We start from the raw sequence: 14,689 nt of genomic DNA, 5'->3' as shown, positions 1-14,689 counted from the left end.
TGAGTTGACCTTACCAGTTCAAAGAGCTCCAGTTCAGGGTTATCACAGCCTCAAGGGTTTTCACCAAATGCCTGGCTGTGGTGGTAGGTAATCTCAGGAGGAGAGGCATTCACATGTTTCCTTACCTGGATGACTGGCTGATCAAGAGCCCAATGCACCTCTTATGCCTAGTGCACTCCCAGACAACCATCCCACCTCCAACTCATTCAGGTGCTGCCCTTACTCTGGGCTATCCTAGGCTCATGGGTGGGAAAGGCTTTCCCCAGGTTAACACAAGTGTAAACCTTCCAAAACATGCTACTTCTTTTTCAGACACATAGGCCCGTATTTATACATTTTTAGCGCCGCATTTGCATCATTGTTTGACACAAAAGCAGCCCAAACTTACAAAATACAATTGTATTTTGTAAGTTTATGCTGCTTTTGCGTCAAAAAGCAGCGCAAATGCGGTGCCAAAGTACAAATACATGCCATCATTTGGTAACGGTCAGAAATGTGATGCTCTTGCTCAGTGTGAAGGCATTTTGCATAGCCATATTTTCTCATGCCGAGATTGCACATGCAATCATTTCAGGAGTACTTAGCAACACAGTGGTCTCAAGCAGGGTTAATTTGGAGGATCTAGTATTGGTTTGGGGCTGCATACATTGCCCTCTGCAGTTGTAGAACACAAACAACCTGTTGCAGGAGTGGTGGCCCTTCCTTGACCCAGTTCCACAATACACCATCACCGTGGACACCTCATTCACCAACTGGGACTTGTGTCTTAATCACTTCATCATTCAGGGGAAGTGGATGTCAACCATATGGAGCTGCTTGCTATATAGCTTGCTCTCCGGGCATATCTCTTATGCTTTTATACAGGACAAAACACTCAAGATACACAGACAGTGCAACTGACATGTTTTACTTACAAAAACAAGGGAGCACACACTCACCACAGCTGTTCAGTGTGTCTCACAACATCTGGTTGTGGGCAATACATCACAAAGTAAATTTGCTCATCTAACATCTTCCTGGGCTGGGCAGCCATCTGACAGGCCTAATCAGCAGGAAGCATCAACAAGTCCACATATGGGAACTCTATCCCCAAAAAAAAAAAACTTGTTTGCCACCACAGAAAATGCAAAATGCACAAACTTTCCCGCCAGTCTACCACACCTACAGTCAATGGGCAATGCACTGTGGATGAACTGATCCACGATATTTGCCTAAGCTTTTCTGCCTTTCTCATTCCTACCATTTGTGGTCCAGAGACTGCAACAGACATCCCTCACTCTCATCCTAGTGGTACCAACCTGGGCGTGCCAACCATTGTACCCCACACTGCTAGAACTCTCTCTAGTTCCACAAAAGAATCTCCCCAACAGGCCGGCCCTTCTCACACAGAAGCAAGCACTCTCTGACATCCCACCACTCAGCAGCTCAACTTTGTGATCTGGTTCCTGAATTCTTAGAGCTTAGACACCTAAATCTTCCGGAGGAGTGTATGTCTAATCTCAAAGAGATATGCAGACCTACTGTCAGGGCCTGCTACGCAGGTAAATAGAAATGTTTTATGCACTACTGTCTTCACAAACATATCATTCCTCCCACAGCATCAGTACAAGACATTGGCCCTCATTATAACATTGGCGGTAACTGCCACCTACCGCCACGGCGATGGCCGCCAACATACCATCGCCGTGGGTACCAGCCGCAAACCGCATTATGACCGTAGACAGAATACCGCCAGTAGGCTGGCAGAATTCCGTTGACAGTCATGGCGGCTGACGACGGTAAGGTGACGCTGCTGCCAGCAGCAGCGCCACGGCAGCAAAACACCGTCTACCGTATCATGTTCCATGCTACAGCCTGGCGGTGTTTTGCTGGCGGACGCTGCTGCTGGCAGCAGCGCCCCGCCCCGTCTCCTGCCGGAGGACCCCCTGCAAGCAAGTAAGTTGGGTTCTCCGACAGGAAAGGGGAGTGGGGGTGTTGGGTGTGTGGTGGGGTCTGTTTTGGTATGTGTGCATGCGGGTGTGAGTGGCGTGGAATGCGTGTGTGAATGAATGCATGTGAATGTACGTGTATGTTGTGTGTTGTGCATGTGTGTGTGATGCAATGTTTGTTACTGTGTGTTGCGGTGTGTGTGCATGCGTGGGTGGATGTGGGAATGCGTGTGTGTATTAGTGTGTAAGTGTGCACGTGTGGGTGTGTCAATGTGTGGGGGTCGGGAGAGGGAGGGGGAAGGTGGGAGAGGACTCTGGGGAGTGGGGCGGGGAGACCCCTATCAGTATCAGGGAAGGAATTCCCTGGCACTGATAGTGCCCACCGCCATGATTTTCGTGGTGGTAGGATTGCCACGAAAACCATGGCGGTAGGCGGGGTCATAATCCAGAGGGTCAGATTGTGACGGCTGCCGGGCTGGAGACTGAAGTCTCCAGCCCAGCAGCTGTTACCACCCTGGCAGACAGAATGGTACATTGGCGGTTTGGCTTGATTGGCAAACCGCCAATGTCATAATTTGGTGAAAGGTACCGCCAGCCCGTTGGCAGTACCTTTCACCAATATACCACCGTCCGCCAGGGTCGTAATGACCCCCATTGTCTGTTACCTACTTTACCTACAGAAGTCAGGCCTTGCCTCCACGTCCATTAGGTTACATCTGGCTGCTGCAGCTGCCTTCTTACAGAATAGGCAACATGCTTCACTATTCAGAATGACAGTAATTAAAGATTCTATTGAAGGCCTTATAAGGTTTATCCTACCCCAGATGCCTCCTGCTTCTGTGTGGAACATTAACACAATTCTTACCACCCTTATGGGTATTCCTTTTGAACCCCTTCACTTTTGCCCACTGCAATTTCTCTCCTTGAAGGTGACTTTCCTTTTAACCAACACTTCCCAAAGGCAGGTCAGCGAAATACATGCACTTACCGTGGAAGAGCCTTTTTTCCAGGTCCCTCACTAAAGAGGGCCAATCCAATATTCCTTCCTAAGGTAGTCTCAAGTTTTCACATTAATCAAAAATCAAGCTCCCAGTCTTTTTTCTGCACCCAAATACTCTAGTGGAATACAATCTACATACCCTTGATGTCAAGAAAGCACTAATGTATTACTAATGTAACAAAATCTTTCTGTAAGACACAACAACTTTTTGTGTCCTACTCCAAGCCACACAGTAGCTGCTCCAGTTCTAAGGCAGGTGTTGCACGTTGGTTGGTCAAATACATACAGAAGTATGCATTTGACCAAAGGTAAACGGACCATGCCAGTCCCACCCAGACCTCAATCCACTTCTAAGAAAGGGGATGCTACAGCTTTCTTTGGTAATATACCATTAGATGACATCTGAAAAGGAGTTACTTGGTCAGCACCTCATACCTTTACCAAACACCACTGTGTGGATGCCCTGGACAGACAACAACCTACAGTTGGTCAGGCTTTCCTATGTCTGCTTTTCCAGTCTTCTGTAACATCCTCCTGTGACGACTGGAGATGAGGAAAAGATCGCCCTGGACCACCCGCTGTTGTCGCTGGACCCCAGAAGGAGTTCCAGAAGCACATGCAATGGATGAAGCAGCAGAGTGAGGTAAGGACATGGAGGCAAAAGATGCAGAGTTGATGCAGGGGAGTTGCAGAGATCTAAGATCATGAGCTCTCGGAGAAGGGTGTACGTTGAAGACACTAAGGAAAGTGTGCATGTTGTGTGTTTGAGAAAGAGGGCTACAGAAGTAGTCCTGGAAACAAGCCGAAATGCATTTGAAGAACTGTGTATGTAAACATTTCTAATTTGATTATATGTATATATCTAGATATATGTATTTCTTTGTACAAATATGTATAATAACTATCTTTTTTTCTTGAAGTATGTACATACTCTTTAGGCCTGATCAAATAACGTGCAGTCCACTTACAAATATATATATATATATATATATATATATATATATATATATATATATATATATATATATATATATATATATATATATATATATATATATATGTAGCTAGATAGATTATAAATATACATATAAATAGAGATAGATCGATAGATAGATAGATAGATAGATAGATAGATAGATAGATAGATAGATGGATAGATAGATGGATAGATAGATAGATAGCATTCTATGCTTAACATGTTCACAGTCATTGCATAGTTTCTATATTAGTTGTTTGATTAGATGCTTATGAGTCTCTGTTTTATTTAGCTATCAAAATAGGTAAATACCATTTTAAACATTTATCTACAAGTATTTCACTTAGCAAATATTGAGGTAAAGGTAAACAAAATAATGTTATAAAAAATAAACAAATAAATTACCTTTAAATACTGCAATACTTGAAAGACTCTGTTTATACTGTTCAATTTTAAATCTCAAGATATTATCTTCCTTATATGCATATTACCTTTCTATGTAATCATGTATCTATCCATTTACTACTTCAATCATTTGGTATAAGAGAAAAACATGACTCTCTCCAATGCACTACTCTGTCTCACCCTCTAGCTCCCTCAATCTAATCTCTATCTCCACTCTCTGATACATCTCAAACCTCATTCTACTACTATGATCCCCAAAATACCTCTTCCATTCTCTATCCCTCCTGGCACACCCCAAACCTCAGTTTCCTACTACGATCTTCCAAACACCCTAATGAATTCTCCCTCACTAATCTCTCCTTTTACTCATCCCAACCCTCAGTTTACTACTATGATCTCCCTAATCCCTTTCTACAGATTCTTCCCTCCTCCATCTCTCCTTTTACTCTTCCCATACCTCATTGTACTACTATGATCTCCCAATTAATACTTTCTACATTCTGCCCTCTTCTATTCCTCCATTATTCTATTCAATCCAATTAACAGACTCACGTGTCCACAATTAACTCATATTTCCCTATACTAATACTAGACTCATATTTCCCTATACTAATCCACCACTAATGCATTTGGGTTCTGGAGAAGCATGCTACTCGCTGAAAAGCACTTTGGCGCCTCATCAGGGGTAGTAAGCACTATGTATCAATACAATTACAATCCTCAGACAAAGCCACCACTTTAAGGAGGACTGCTTTACAGTCTATGCACAGCATGTGTATCTACTGCCACACATGCCACATGTGCCACAAACGGAAAATTTTACTTTCCCTTTAAACATGTGTTTGTGGCAAGTAGTGCTGTAGATTCACATGCATCTACCATCCGACCTGGTTGCCTGTTGTTGCAATTCTTTTTTCTTTTCTCTATCTTTAATACTTTGCTCTGCAATGGAATTCTTACTGTATTTTACGCTCCATCTCCACTCTTGCCCTTCATGCGGGAAAAACAATCTAACAATGGTGCCGATGCCTATGTGCAGTATCTCTAATATGAGGGGTCACCAGGTTCTATGACTCGAAAAGACTTACTTAGAAGAAAAACAAGTTGTACACATCCGAGGCCAACACTAAATGGAGGAAGTATGCACAGCATATGCATCTATAGCACCCCATGCAATGAACAGATACTTGCAGGATAAGTAGCATTTTCTATTTCACTACTACTACTTGCTAGCAATGGCTCAAAGGCCATCTGTCGTATAGTGCCTGGTCTCCAATCCTGTATTAAGTGATAGGTATTGGCTTTTAGGTATATAGAGTGAGGAAAGTATCAGAGAATGGTGGGTTGTGTGGTGTTAGAAATGAAAAGTTGAGTAATGCTGGGGGTGGTGGTTTTGAGTGACAGGACATCAGTTATTTAATTTTTTCCATTTTTGCCAGGCAGAGGAGGTAATTGCCAAGTGTGATGAGGTATACAGCAGGACACCAGATATTTTATTTATGAATATTTGTGGAGGAAAAGGAGGTGTCGAGGGTGGTGTCCTGGGAGGACTGATTGTCATTTTTTATGTTAATATAGGTGAGGAAAGATGGTCAGAGGGTTGTCGAACTGTGTGGCTGGACATCACGTATAAATAATTGCAGTGCATAAATAGCAGAAGAGATGTGGAACTGAGGCTAAGGCCATGTTGTGCATTGCTCATCCATGATTCGCCTACCCTTTTGCAGCTCATTAGAGGATGGGATGAAATTGTGATTGATACTTACATTTCATAAAGTGTAGCTGGCTATCTATCAATATCAAGGAGATTTCTACCCCAGGCTGCAAGTGACGTCATAGACACATAAAGCTTTTCACTTGATGTCTTTTCATATCGCTAGGACCAACCATTTTAATATAAACTTATCCTTTGTCATTTCATGCCATATTTCAGCAACGTGGTTTTGTTGCTAGTGACCAGATCTACCTTCTATCCTAATGGCCCAGTCATTTCCCCTGAGACATTAGTCTGGTTGCATTAAAAATGAAATGCATATAAAATATTTCAATGAATTCATTAAATAATTACTTTATCACTGTATACACTCTTCCAACATATACATACATTTGTTGGTTATAGCTTTAAATACAAGTTTTTCGTCCGTTATAGTTTTGGGATAGATAAGTAATTAATTGTTAAATCTAATAGCACTGTGAGGTGAAGATGTGACTGCACCGGTTGCCCATTCTGATTGCAAAAAATCTAATTCACCAGTTATGGTGTCCCACGATCGCACAATATTCTTACACTCAAACATGTGAGCATTGATTCTCTTCAACTTTTAAATGCCAGGTTCAAAGATTACAGCCTTGCAATTCTTCAGACTTTGAAATTCGTTCCCTAGATACAAAGGTGCAAGATTCTCTCAATGGATATCAACACAGAAGGGATATTCATGACTTTCAAAGCAGTTCTACTGCAACCACATCATACACACGTTAGTCCACACTGGAGATCTCACTCCAGGTCTCCTGGGCTCCTTAACCTGTGCAGAAACAGGAACTTCTGCTTGAATTGCTTTTCTGAGACATTACCTGTTCCACAGATAGGTAAATCTTCGTATGGGATTCTGGAACTATCTATGTAAATCAAAGCAGTGCCTTAATTTTTTAGAAAATTGGTCACTTCGTAGGAGATATCTTTAAATGGTAAATCAGAATTGCAATGTGCTGAACTATTGGTAGTATGTCTGTTGGAAGGAGGGCTTTGGAGAGGGACTCATTTATACCAGGTGTTGTCCTTAAGATTATTAACTTTGCTGAAATTGAAAGGGTCACAATTGTGGTGGCGGTCTGACCACCACATTACAAACCTGGGCCACAGGGGAGCCCCTGCACTGCCCAACCCTTGGGCAGTGCAGTGGCCCCCATGCCCAGCACCATCGCAATGTTCGCTGTCTTCTGGTGCACCCTGCTGGCAACACGTTGCCGTCTGCTCAATTACCAGCCAGAGACAATGCTGTAGCCTGTTTCCTGCTAGGTGGAAATCGACCTAGCGGGAAACTCATAATGACTCTGGTGGGGAGGTCGACGCGACGCATCCTGTTGGGAGTTTGGTGGATGTGCTTTCCCATCCGCCAAACTCAAAATGAGGGCCTTAGTCAGCCTTGTTTTGCAAACAGTCCCATTATGTGAAGGTAATCAAATAAAGCTTAGGTTACTTTGGCACTTGCTGAGGGCTGGCACCCAATAGTATGCCTATCCTAGTTTGTATCCTGAAACAATTATGATATGGATATTTATTATTTAGTCTACATGAGTGTTTTACCAGAGTGGTAGATAAATGATGTCATTGGTCTCAGTGAAGAGCATTTCCCTAAAAAAGTGGATAAAGAAAGAATGAGCTAGGTAATTCTTTTACACTTAACACATTTTCATACCTCGTGGTTCTGTCAACGAGTGTTTTCTGATTCCCCCAACAGAATATGAGGAAGAAGACAGGGGATGCGTTATTGTACGATGTGCCTCATGATTAATTAGTTACAACCCCTCACTCGTGGCTGCTCTAGGAAACAAGGAGTTGCATATCGCATTAAATTGGAAAATCTAAGAGCATCAGCGTGCTCGCTGGGCCTGTCTTTTCGAGCCGCATTGCTGAGGAGGAAGACACATAGTGGAACCAGACAATAAAATTATTAACTCCAGACTTCATGCTATCATATTTGGGATCATTTCAGAGAAACGCCTTGCACAATGCACACCATTCAGTTTGACGGGCAACACATAGTTGAGCCCAAAACCCAAAAGCCACAAGCCCGATGCATATAATGTGAATAAAATGAATATTTTGTTATGGATACCGCTATTTATCCATGTTTATGTTCTTATTTAAAGGAAAAAATATTTCATCTGGAACCTCAGAGGATTGAGAGAGGGCGAGGAAAATGTCCCTTTGATCGGAGTTCCCCATTCAGCTCGAGTTTTGTTGGTAAATATGTTTTGTATTTGAATGTTTTGCGTGTGCTGCTGTACTGCCCGGGGAGCCTCGTCGGTTCCTCAGAATATTTCTTCACTCTCTTCGACTCTTAACCTTCCAGCCTTATTTCTAATTGAATCTGACAGCACTGGAATTGAATTTCACTTCAAGTTTAATCCGAGCAAATGAGCCCTGTGTATTTGAGTATGTGCTACCTTACATGAATCCTTTTACAGAGATAGCGGCTGTCACTTACGATTGAAGATTACAATCTACTTATCTAGGTCTTCTGGGCAATAGTGAGCTGATTGTGTGACTCTTAACTTCAAATGAGAACCAAAGTGAGTGCTGGGGAGAAAAGGACCTGATTCTGCATTCTTCTATGAAGGGAAGGCAGCCGCACAATTTACTGGCAGCAGATGCTAAGAAGTATCATTACAATCCATTGTGCAGAGTTTAATTAATGTGGAAAGAGTTCTCGTTTTTATTACCTTAAACTAGCTTGGTATCCATCAGGGGTCAGTGTTATATTACTGTGCTTTACATATTATGTGACAAATCAGGCAGGGTGTTTTTCACCACGTTGCATGCATAATTAAAAAAATAGAAATTACAAACGAGAGAGTTCTTTATTTTGTTTATTGGAGTTTTTTGGCTAGACCTGTGGAGCGTAAACCGGGTTCAAAACTGGCAGTGTTGTACAGTTTAAAGGGAGTTGCATAAAATAAACCGTTTTTTTTAGAGCATCTGGGAATGAGTACTATAGAATCAGAGAAGAGAAAGGAACTTCAGAAACAGGACAGCCCTGAGCTCCGAACTGCTTGGCATGTTATGAAAACTCAGCCACTGAGTTGTATTTGAGTATTCTGGTACACGTTTCTCTTGAAGTGGTGGGTCCCGAGGAGTTTCGTGAATTGCAAGGGGGATTGGTCATGGCTGATTTGAGGGGTACGTTGTTCCACAGTTCAGGGAGGTAGACTGAGAATGTTTGTCTACGTTTCTTCTCCTTTCTTGCAGTTTTTCATGTGCAGTCCCAGATTGCCAATTCTCTTCCAAGCGTGGTGGTGACTTTGTCATCAAGGCTTTATAACTGTAGCAGCCAAAGTAGAGGAACCAAGATTGGGATTATGTGATCGAATTAGTCCTTCATTTCAACGAAATGTGTAGTCAGAAGGAAGAGCCTTTTCATGGGTGCTAGAAGTGTATTTTGTGAATGCTACTTAGAGGTATATCGCCATTATTTATATGCAAAAGGACCAGTTCCTCTGAAATAGGTATAATGACACTGACCTTAGTTGGTTAGTATCTGAAATCTGTTTCTCGCATTTGCTTTTGTTTTCCTGCACAATTCTGTTGTCTGCATTACTAGATAATACCCATGCTACTACCATCCTTATCACCCTAATATATTCCTTAAACACTCCCAAAGTAACAGCAACAAATATCTATGTACCTTTAAACATTTAATGGTAAATATGTTATGGTGCGTACGTGCTATAAGTGAGACGTAAATGAACCATACAAAAAAAAAGTGGTCAGAAGCATCCATGTTTTGGCTCACTTGAAGAGGTTTATTCCCTTCTTCATCCATCACTCCTCTATGCTAAATCATCACCTAAGCACCATGAACCATGTGACATTCATGACAAAGGGAGCCATGGGTGCAGCAGTCTGTGATTTAATTGATTTTCACTATTTCGTGATTTCATGCTGGAATGGAACTGTATAGGGATGGTGGGTGAAATTATATTAATGACAAGTGAGATGGAGCTGGAGTTATGGGGGATGTTAGACCTGGCATCCTTGGTGTGATCTCCCCTGACTTTTTGCCTCCACTTCCCAGGTTGTTACTGTGTGCTGGACTCTGTTTTTGCTGTTTTTGTTGCTCTGGGCACTTTACCACTGCTGACCAGTTCTAAAGTGCAAGTGCTCCCTATGTGAAATTGTATATGTAACTGGCTTTTCCATAATGGGCATATTTGATTTGCTGGTAAGACAGTAGTAAAGTGCACTGGAGGTGCCCAGGGTCTGTAAATCAAATGCTACTAGTGGGCCTGAAGCACTGATTGAGCCAACCACATAGGTAGCCTTGTAAACATGGCTCAGACCTGCCAATGCAGCGTTTGTGTGTGCAGTTTTTAAATTACCAATTAGATCTGGCAAGTGTACCCACTTGCCAGGCCCAAACCTTCTCTTTTCATACATGTAAGGCACTCCTAAGGTAGGCCCTAGGTAGTGCCATGAGCAGGGTGCAGTATATGTTAAAAGTGGGGTTCGTAGGTTGAGGCTCTAAGACCTAATTAGGTAAGTAGATAGTGGCCCAGCAAGGGGACGGAGTAGGTGCACAGCGAGCGCCCTCTTTGGAGTTTGTGTGACAATAAAGGCACCCCCCACCCCCTCCTGGATTCCTGGGGCCAGCAGCCTTCAGGTTTAGGGCCTCCACAAGGTATTGCCTTGCTCAAGGTAGGCCCCTTACCTTCATTGCACCTTGTCCACTCACTCTCCCATTGTATGGAGCAGTTGTTTCCTCATATTATATGAGGCTTAGGTCTCCTAGGCCCTGACGAATGCCTGAGACCCTCCTTGGCTCAGCAGAGAGGGCAGAAACATGTTGGCCATTGACTCTTAGATAGGCGACCCTGTGAGTCCTTGCTCTCACAGAGGTGTCCCAATTTTGTTTTTAACCACACCAGCAGTCACCACTATTAAAAGTGTACTTTCACACAGGTGAATGTTTAGGTGTTTTTAAGTATACCCTAGTTTAGCTGGATCCCGCATCTTTCCAGAATACTGATAATTTACGCACTCCCTCCTGTTCCTTTAACAGTGAAGTTGAGTCCACTCAGGTGGCACTGTCCTACCTAGGTGGGGGGAGGTGGTCATATGATAAAGCATGACACTATATAGTGTGTGAGACCACCTAGTGGAAACACCCCCCTATCACTGACTCTTAACTCTGCACAGTATCCACTACTATCTACTTATTTAATTAGGTCTTAGAGACACAAGGAAAATCTTCCTTGTTTTAAGCTCTGTATCAACCTGCGAACCCCGTACTCTCTTGTGTGTTTTTGGTTCTACATCTGAAGAGACAGGTACGGCGTTGTTCCTTCCACCTTTTTTCTATACTCTCCACCATTCTCCATATGTGTTATGATATGTTAAAAGTGGGACATGTACTGATGTGTTTTACATGTCCTGAGAGACAAATACTGCCAAATTCGGTTTTCACTGTTGCAAAGCCTATCTCTCTCATAAGTTAACATGGGGGCTGCCTTTAAGTTAAATATTCTTAAAAGTGTAGTTTCCCTTTGAGAGCAGATAGAGATTTGGAGCCTGGGGTCTCTGAACTCACAATTTAAAAATACATCTTTTAGAAAGTAGTATTTTTCTTGCTTTAACCATTCTGTGACTCTGCCTGTTTGTGGATTCCCTGTCTGGGTCAGACTGACAGTTGGGCTGTGTGTGAATCTCCTATAGACAGTGACACAAAGGGAGCTGGGGTGTAACCTGCATATCCTAATGAGCCATCTGGGCTAGCGTGGAGGGAGGTGTGGTCACTTATACCTGAATGGGCTGTGCCTGCCCTCACACAATATAGTCTCCAACCCCGTGATGTGTTGGGCAACTTCAAAGGCAGAAAGGGCTATAGGTATTAGACCCAAAAACCCAGACTTTAGATTTCTTCAAGATTTTCTTCTGGAACCAAGAGGAATCTCTGCCAAGGAGAAGAGCTGAGGAGCTGAGGAGAAGTGCTACCCTTGCCTGTGACTGTCCTTTTTCGGGGCTATCCTGCAGTTGTTGCTTCTGCCTGTGAAAGGGGACAAAGACTGTACTTTGTGCTATGTATTCCTGCTTGAGATTAATTTCCAGGAGCTTGGATTGAGCTTGTCCCCTGTTCTGAAGTCTCAGGGCCATCAAAGACTTCCTCTGCCAGCACCTGGACACTCTGCTGAGACTCCTACCCTTCCAAGTGGCGCCGAATCCAGTCCCTGGGCCCTTCAAAGGAGAAGCTGGTGGAAAAACCAAGAAAAAACAAGTAAACTGACTTCGGACAACTCCTGACTGACGCTGCTGCCAAATCCCATGATGCCGCCTGCAACCGAAGTCGTGGTCCTCACTGTAGTGCGATGCCCCTGCAAGCCTGATGCCGCTGCAGCCTCGCTGAAGTTCGTGACCCTGTGGAAGTCGGCGCACCACGTCGTGTCTGCCAGATATCGACTCTGACAGAAGTCACCTCACCTCCACCGCTCCACAGCAAGGACCTGATGCCTGTTCGTGACACCTCTGCTCCACAGCACTGGAACTGACGCCACCTCGGATCCAGCAGGGCCGCGATCCCCAACTCTGTGCACTGGCTTGTTGCCTCATTTTCACAAGGTACTGTACCTGGGGGTCCGTGTGACTCCGTGACCGGCACCGTTGGCGTCGGATTGTTGGGAACGACTCGGTCATGACGCCGTGATACCACCAATTCGAAGCATTTGTGTTACTAAACTCTATATTGAAGTTTAATCTTTAAAAATTCATAACTTTTCCTGTGTATGTTGAAGTTTTGCTGTTCTGGTCTTGTTTTGCTCAGATAAATATTGGCTATTTGCTAACCTGGTTTTGAGTCATTTTGTAGCGTTTTCACTGCATTACTATGTGTGTTGGTAGAAATATTGTTTCTGGGTTAAGCCTTTCTGCTCGTGCCAAGTTAACAGGGGAGTGAGTGTGGGTTAACCAGGTGTGTTTCCCCTTTGCCCTGACTAGAGTGAGGATCCTTGCTTGGACAGGGGATAACCTGACTGCCAACCAAAGAACCAATTTCTAACAGGGGAAATGTGATTGAGGTATCCTTGATAAAAGTACACTTGAACTTGAAGGTGCTATTTTTTTCCTAGAAGAGTGCACCTCCAGCACTTGTTCATATAGTGCAGGAGACATGTATTGTAAAAGAACAGAGAATCAACCACCATATTGACTTTTGGAGAGAATGGAATAGCCACAAGGCCCCATAAACATCTATCTTCACAACATAGGTATTGATTGCAAGCCTTTCTGGCTGGCTTCATGAAGCAGCTGGTAACAGATGACAGTGTTTGATATGCCCAGACGTGGGTCCCTTGCTCACTGTGCCACTGGATTCAAGCTAGCCTGGCTGATGAAGGGTGATACCCTGAAACCGGTACAGGATGCTTTGCAGTTCGGGCTGGACTGTTCCCATGAGGAACAGGGTCAAGACTGATTTGCATATGGCTGGGTCCGAACTGGAGTGGCATGGTGAGCAAAAGAACGATGGATTAAACCCAGATCTGTGACTAGGGGTTAGTGTTTGCATTGTTTAGCACCCAGTCCATCACCCTTTTGTGATCTTATAAATTGTACTTGTGATTTAAAATCCACCTTCCCCATAATGATGAAATTATTGAATGACTTTGGGAGAGTCTCTGGCTACCTAGTTAATGAGGATAAAACAAAGATTATGACCTGGAACGGGCCAATAGATATTCCTTTAGAAAAGTTAAGAAATTAGATACCTAGGAGTATGTATGATTACAGATACAGAGGAAATAGTGCACACAAACTTTAGTAGGCTCATGCTGGAAACTAAAAAGGTCTTGTGGTTGTGTGCACACCTCCCTCTTTCTATTCTAGGCAGAGCAAATTTAATTAAGATGATGATCCTTCCAAAGTTTAGTTTAATTTTTTACGCATAAGAAAATAAATGGGGGTATAGCATTCCTGTATTTTCCTTTATACTATTGGGCTTTTTTCTGAAAAATACAAGATTACTGTTAACAGATAGCTATTAGCAGTTATCCCTTCGATACAGAACTTTAACAAATAATCTCCCTGAGGAAGGTAATTCTGTTCTGTTTAAATGTTGACATCCCAAGTACTTTAAGAAGATCAAATTCAAAATTCTGACAGCGGCATGTAAATTGTGGATTCAAGTTAGAAGAATTTTGGGAATACCATTTTACAGCAGTATGGCTCCGGTATGGAATTCCCTGGGAACCCCCCATGTCTACAAGAGGTTTTAGCCACTCCACTGTTGATTGCGGGCATAGTACTGTGGGGTCAGTTATTTGAAGAAGGATCTTCTTATTAAAATGCATGAATAACAGACTCTCCAGATTCAAATGTTATCAACTTGTAAACTGGTCTCAAGAACAATTTAATATAGGGACTAGAACTGTAAGAGAGGAAGAATTACAGAGGGATCAGACATAGAGGAAGGAAGTGTCCAAGTGGTATTGGGCTTTGATACAAGCTGAAGACGACCCTCCTACATTGCCAGGGGATATATGGAAGACGGACCTGCTAATTTTAGAAATTCTTCACTTATGACAAGTATCCATGTCTACACTATAGGTGAAGGTGAGAACTGCACCTCCAAGGAGAAACCATGTATTCAACCTGTATAGGGCCTACTAGTT

The 14,689-nt window shown here is 43.1% G+C and overlaps 1 protein-coding gene across 1 annotated transcript in view; it reads left to right on the top strand.

Annotated features, from left to right (window-relative positions):
* SEMA3E (semaphorin 3E) overlaps positions 1–14,689 on the top strand; it is a 553,526-nt gene that overhangs the window by 342,279 nt on the left and 196,558 nt on the right. The window contains exon 5 of the mRNA XM_069228706.1: positions 8,183–8,276. Within this exon, the coding sequence (XP_069084807.1) occupies positions 8,183–8,276 (94 nt within the window). The remainder of the gene's footprint in view (positions 1–8,182; positions 8,277–14,689) is intronic.

The sequence above is a fragment of the Pleurodeles waltl genome, chromosome 4_1 (assembly GCF_031143425.1).
Source record: "Pleurodeles waltl isolate 20211129_DDA chromosome 4_1, aPleWal1.hap1.20221129, whole genome shotgun sequence".
NCBI classification, from domain to species: domain Eukaryota; kingdom Metazoa; phylum Chordata; class Amphibia; order Caudata; family Salamandridae; genus Pleurodeles; species Pleurodeles waltl.
This window is presented reverse-complemented; position numbering and strand designations above follow the sequence as displayed.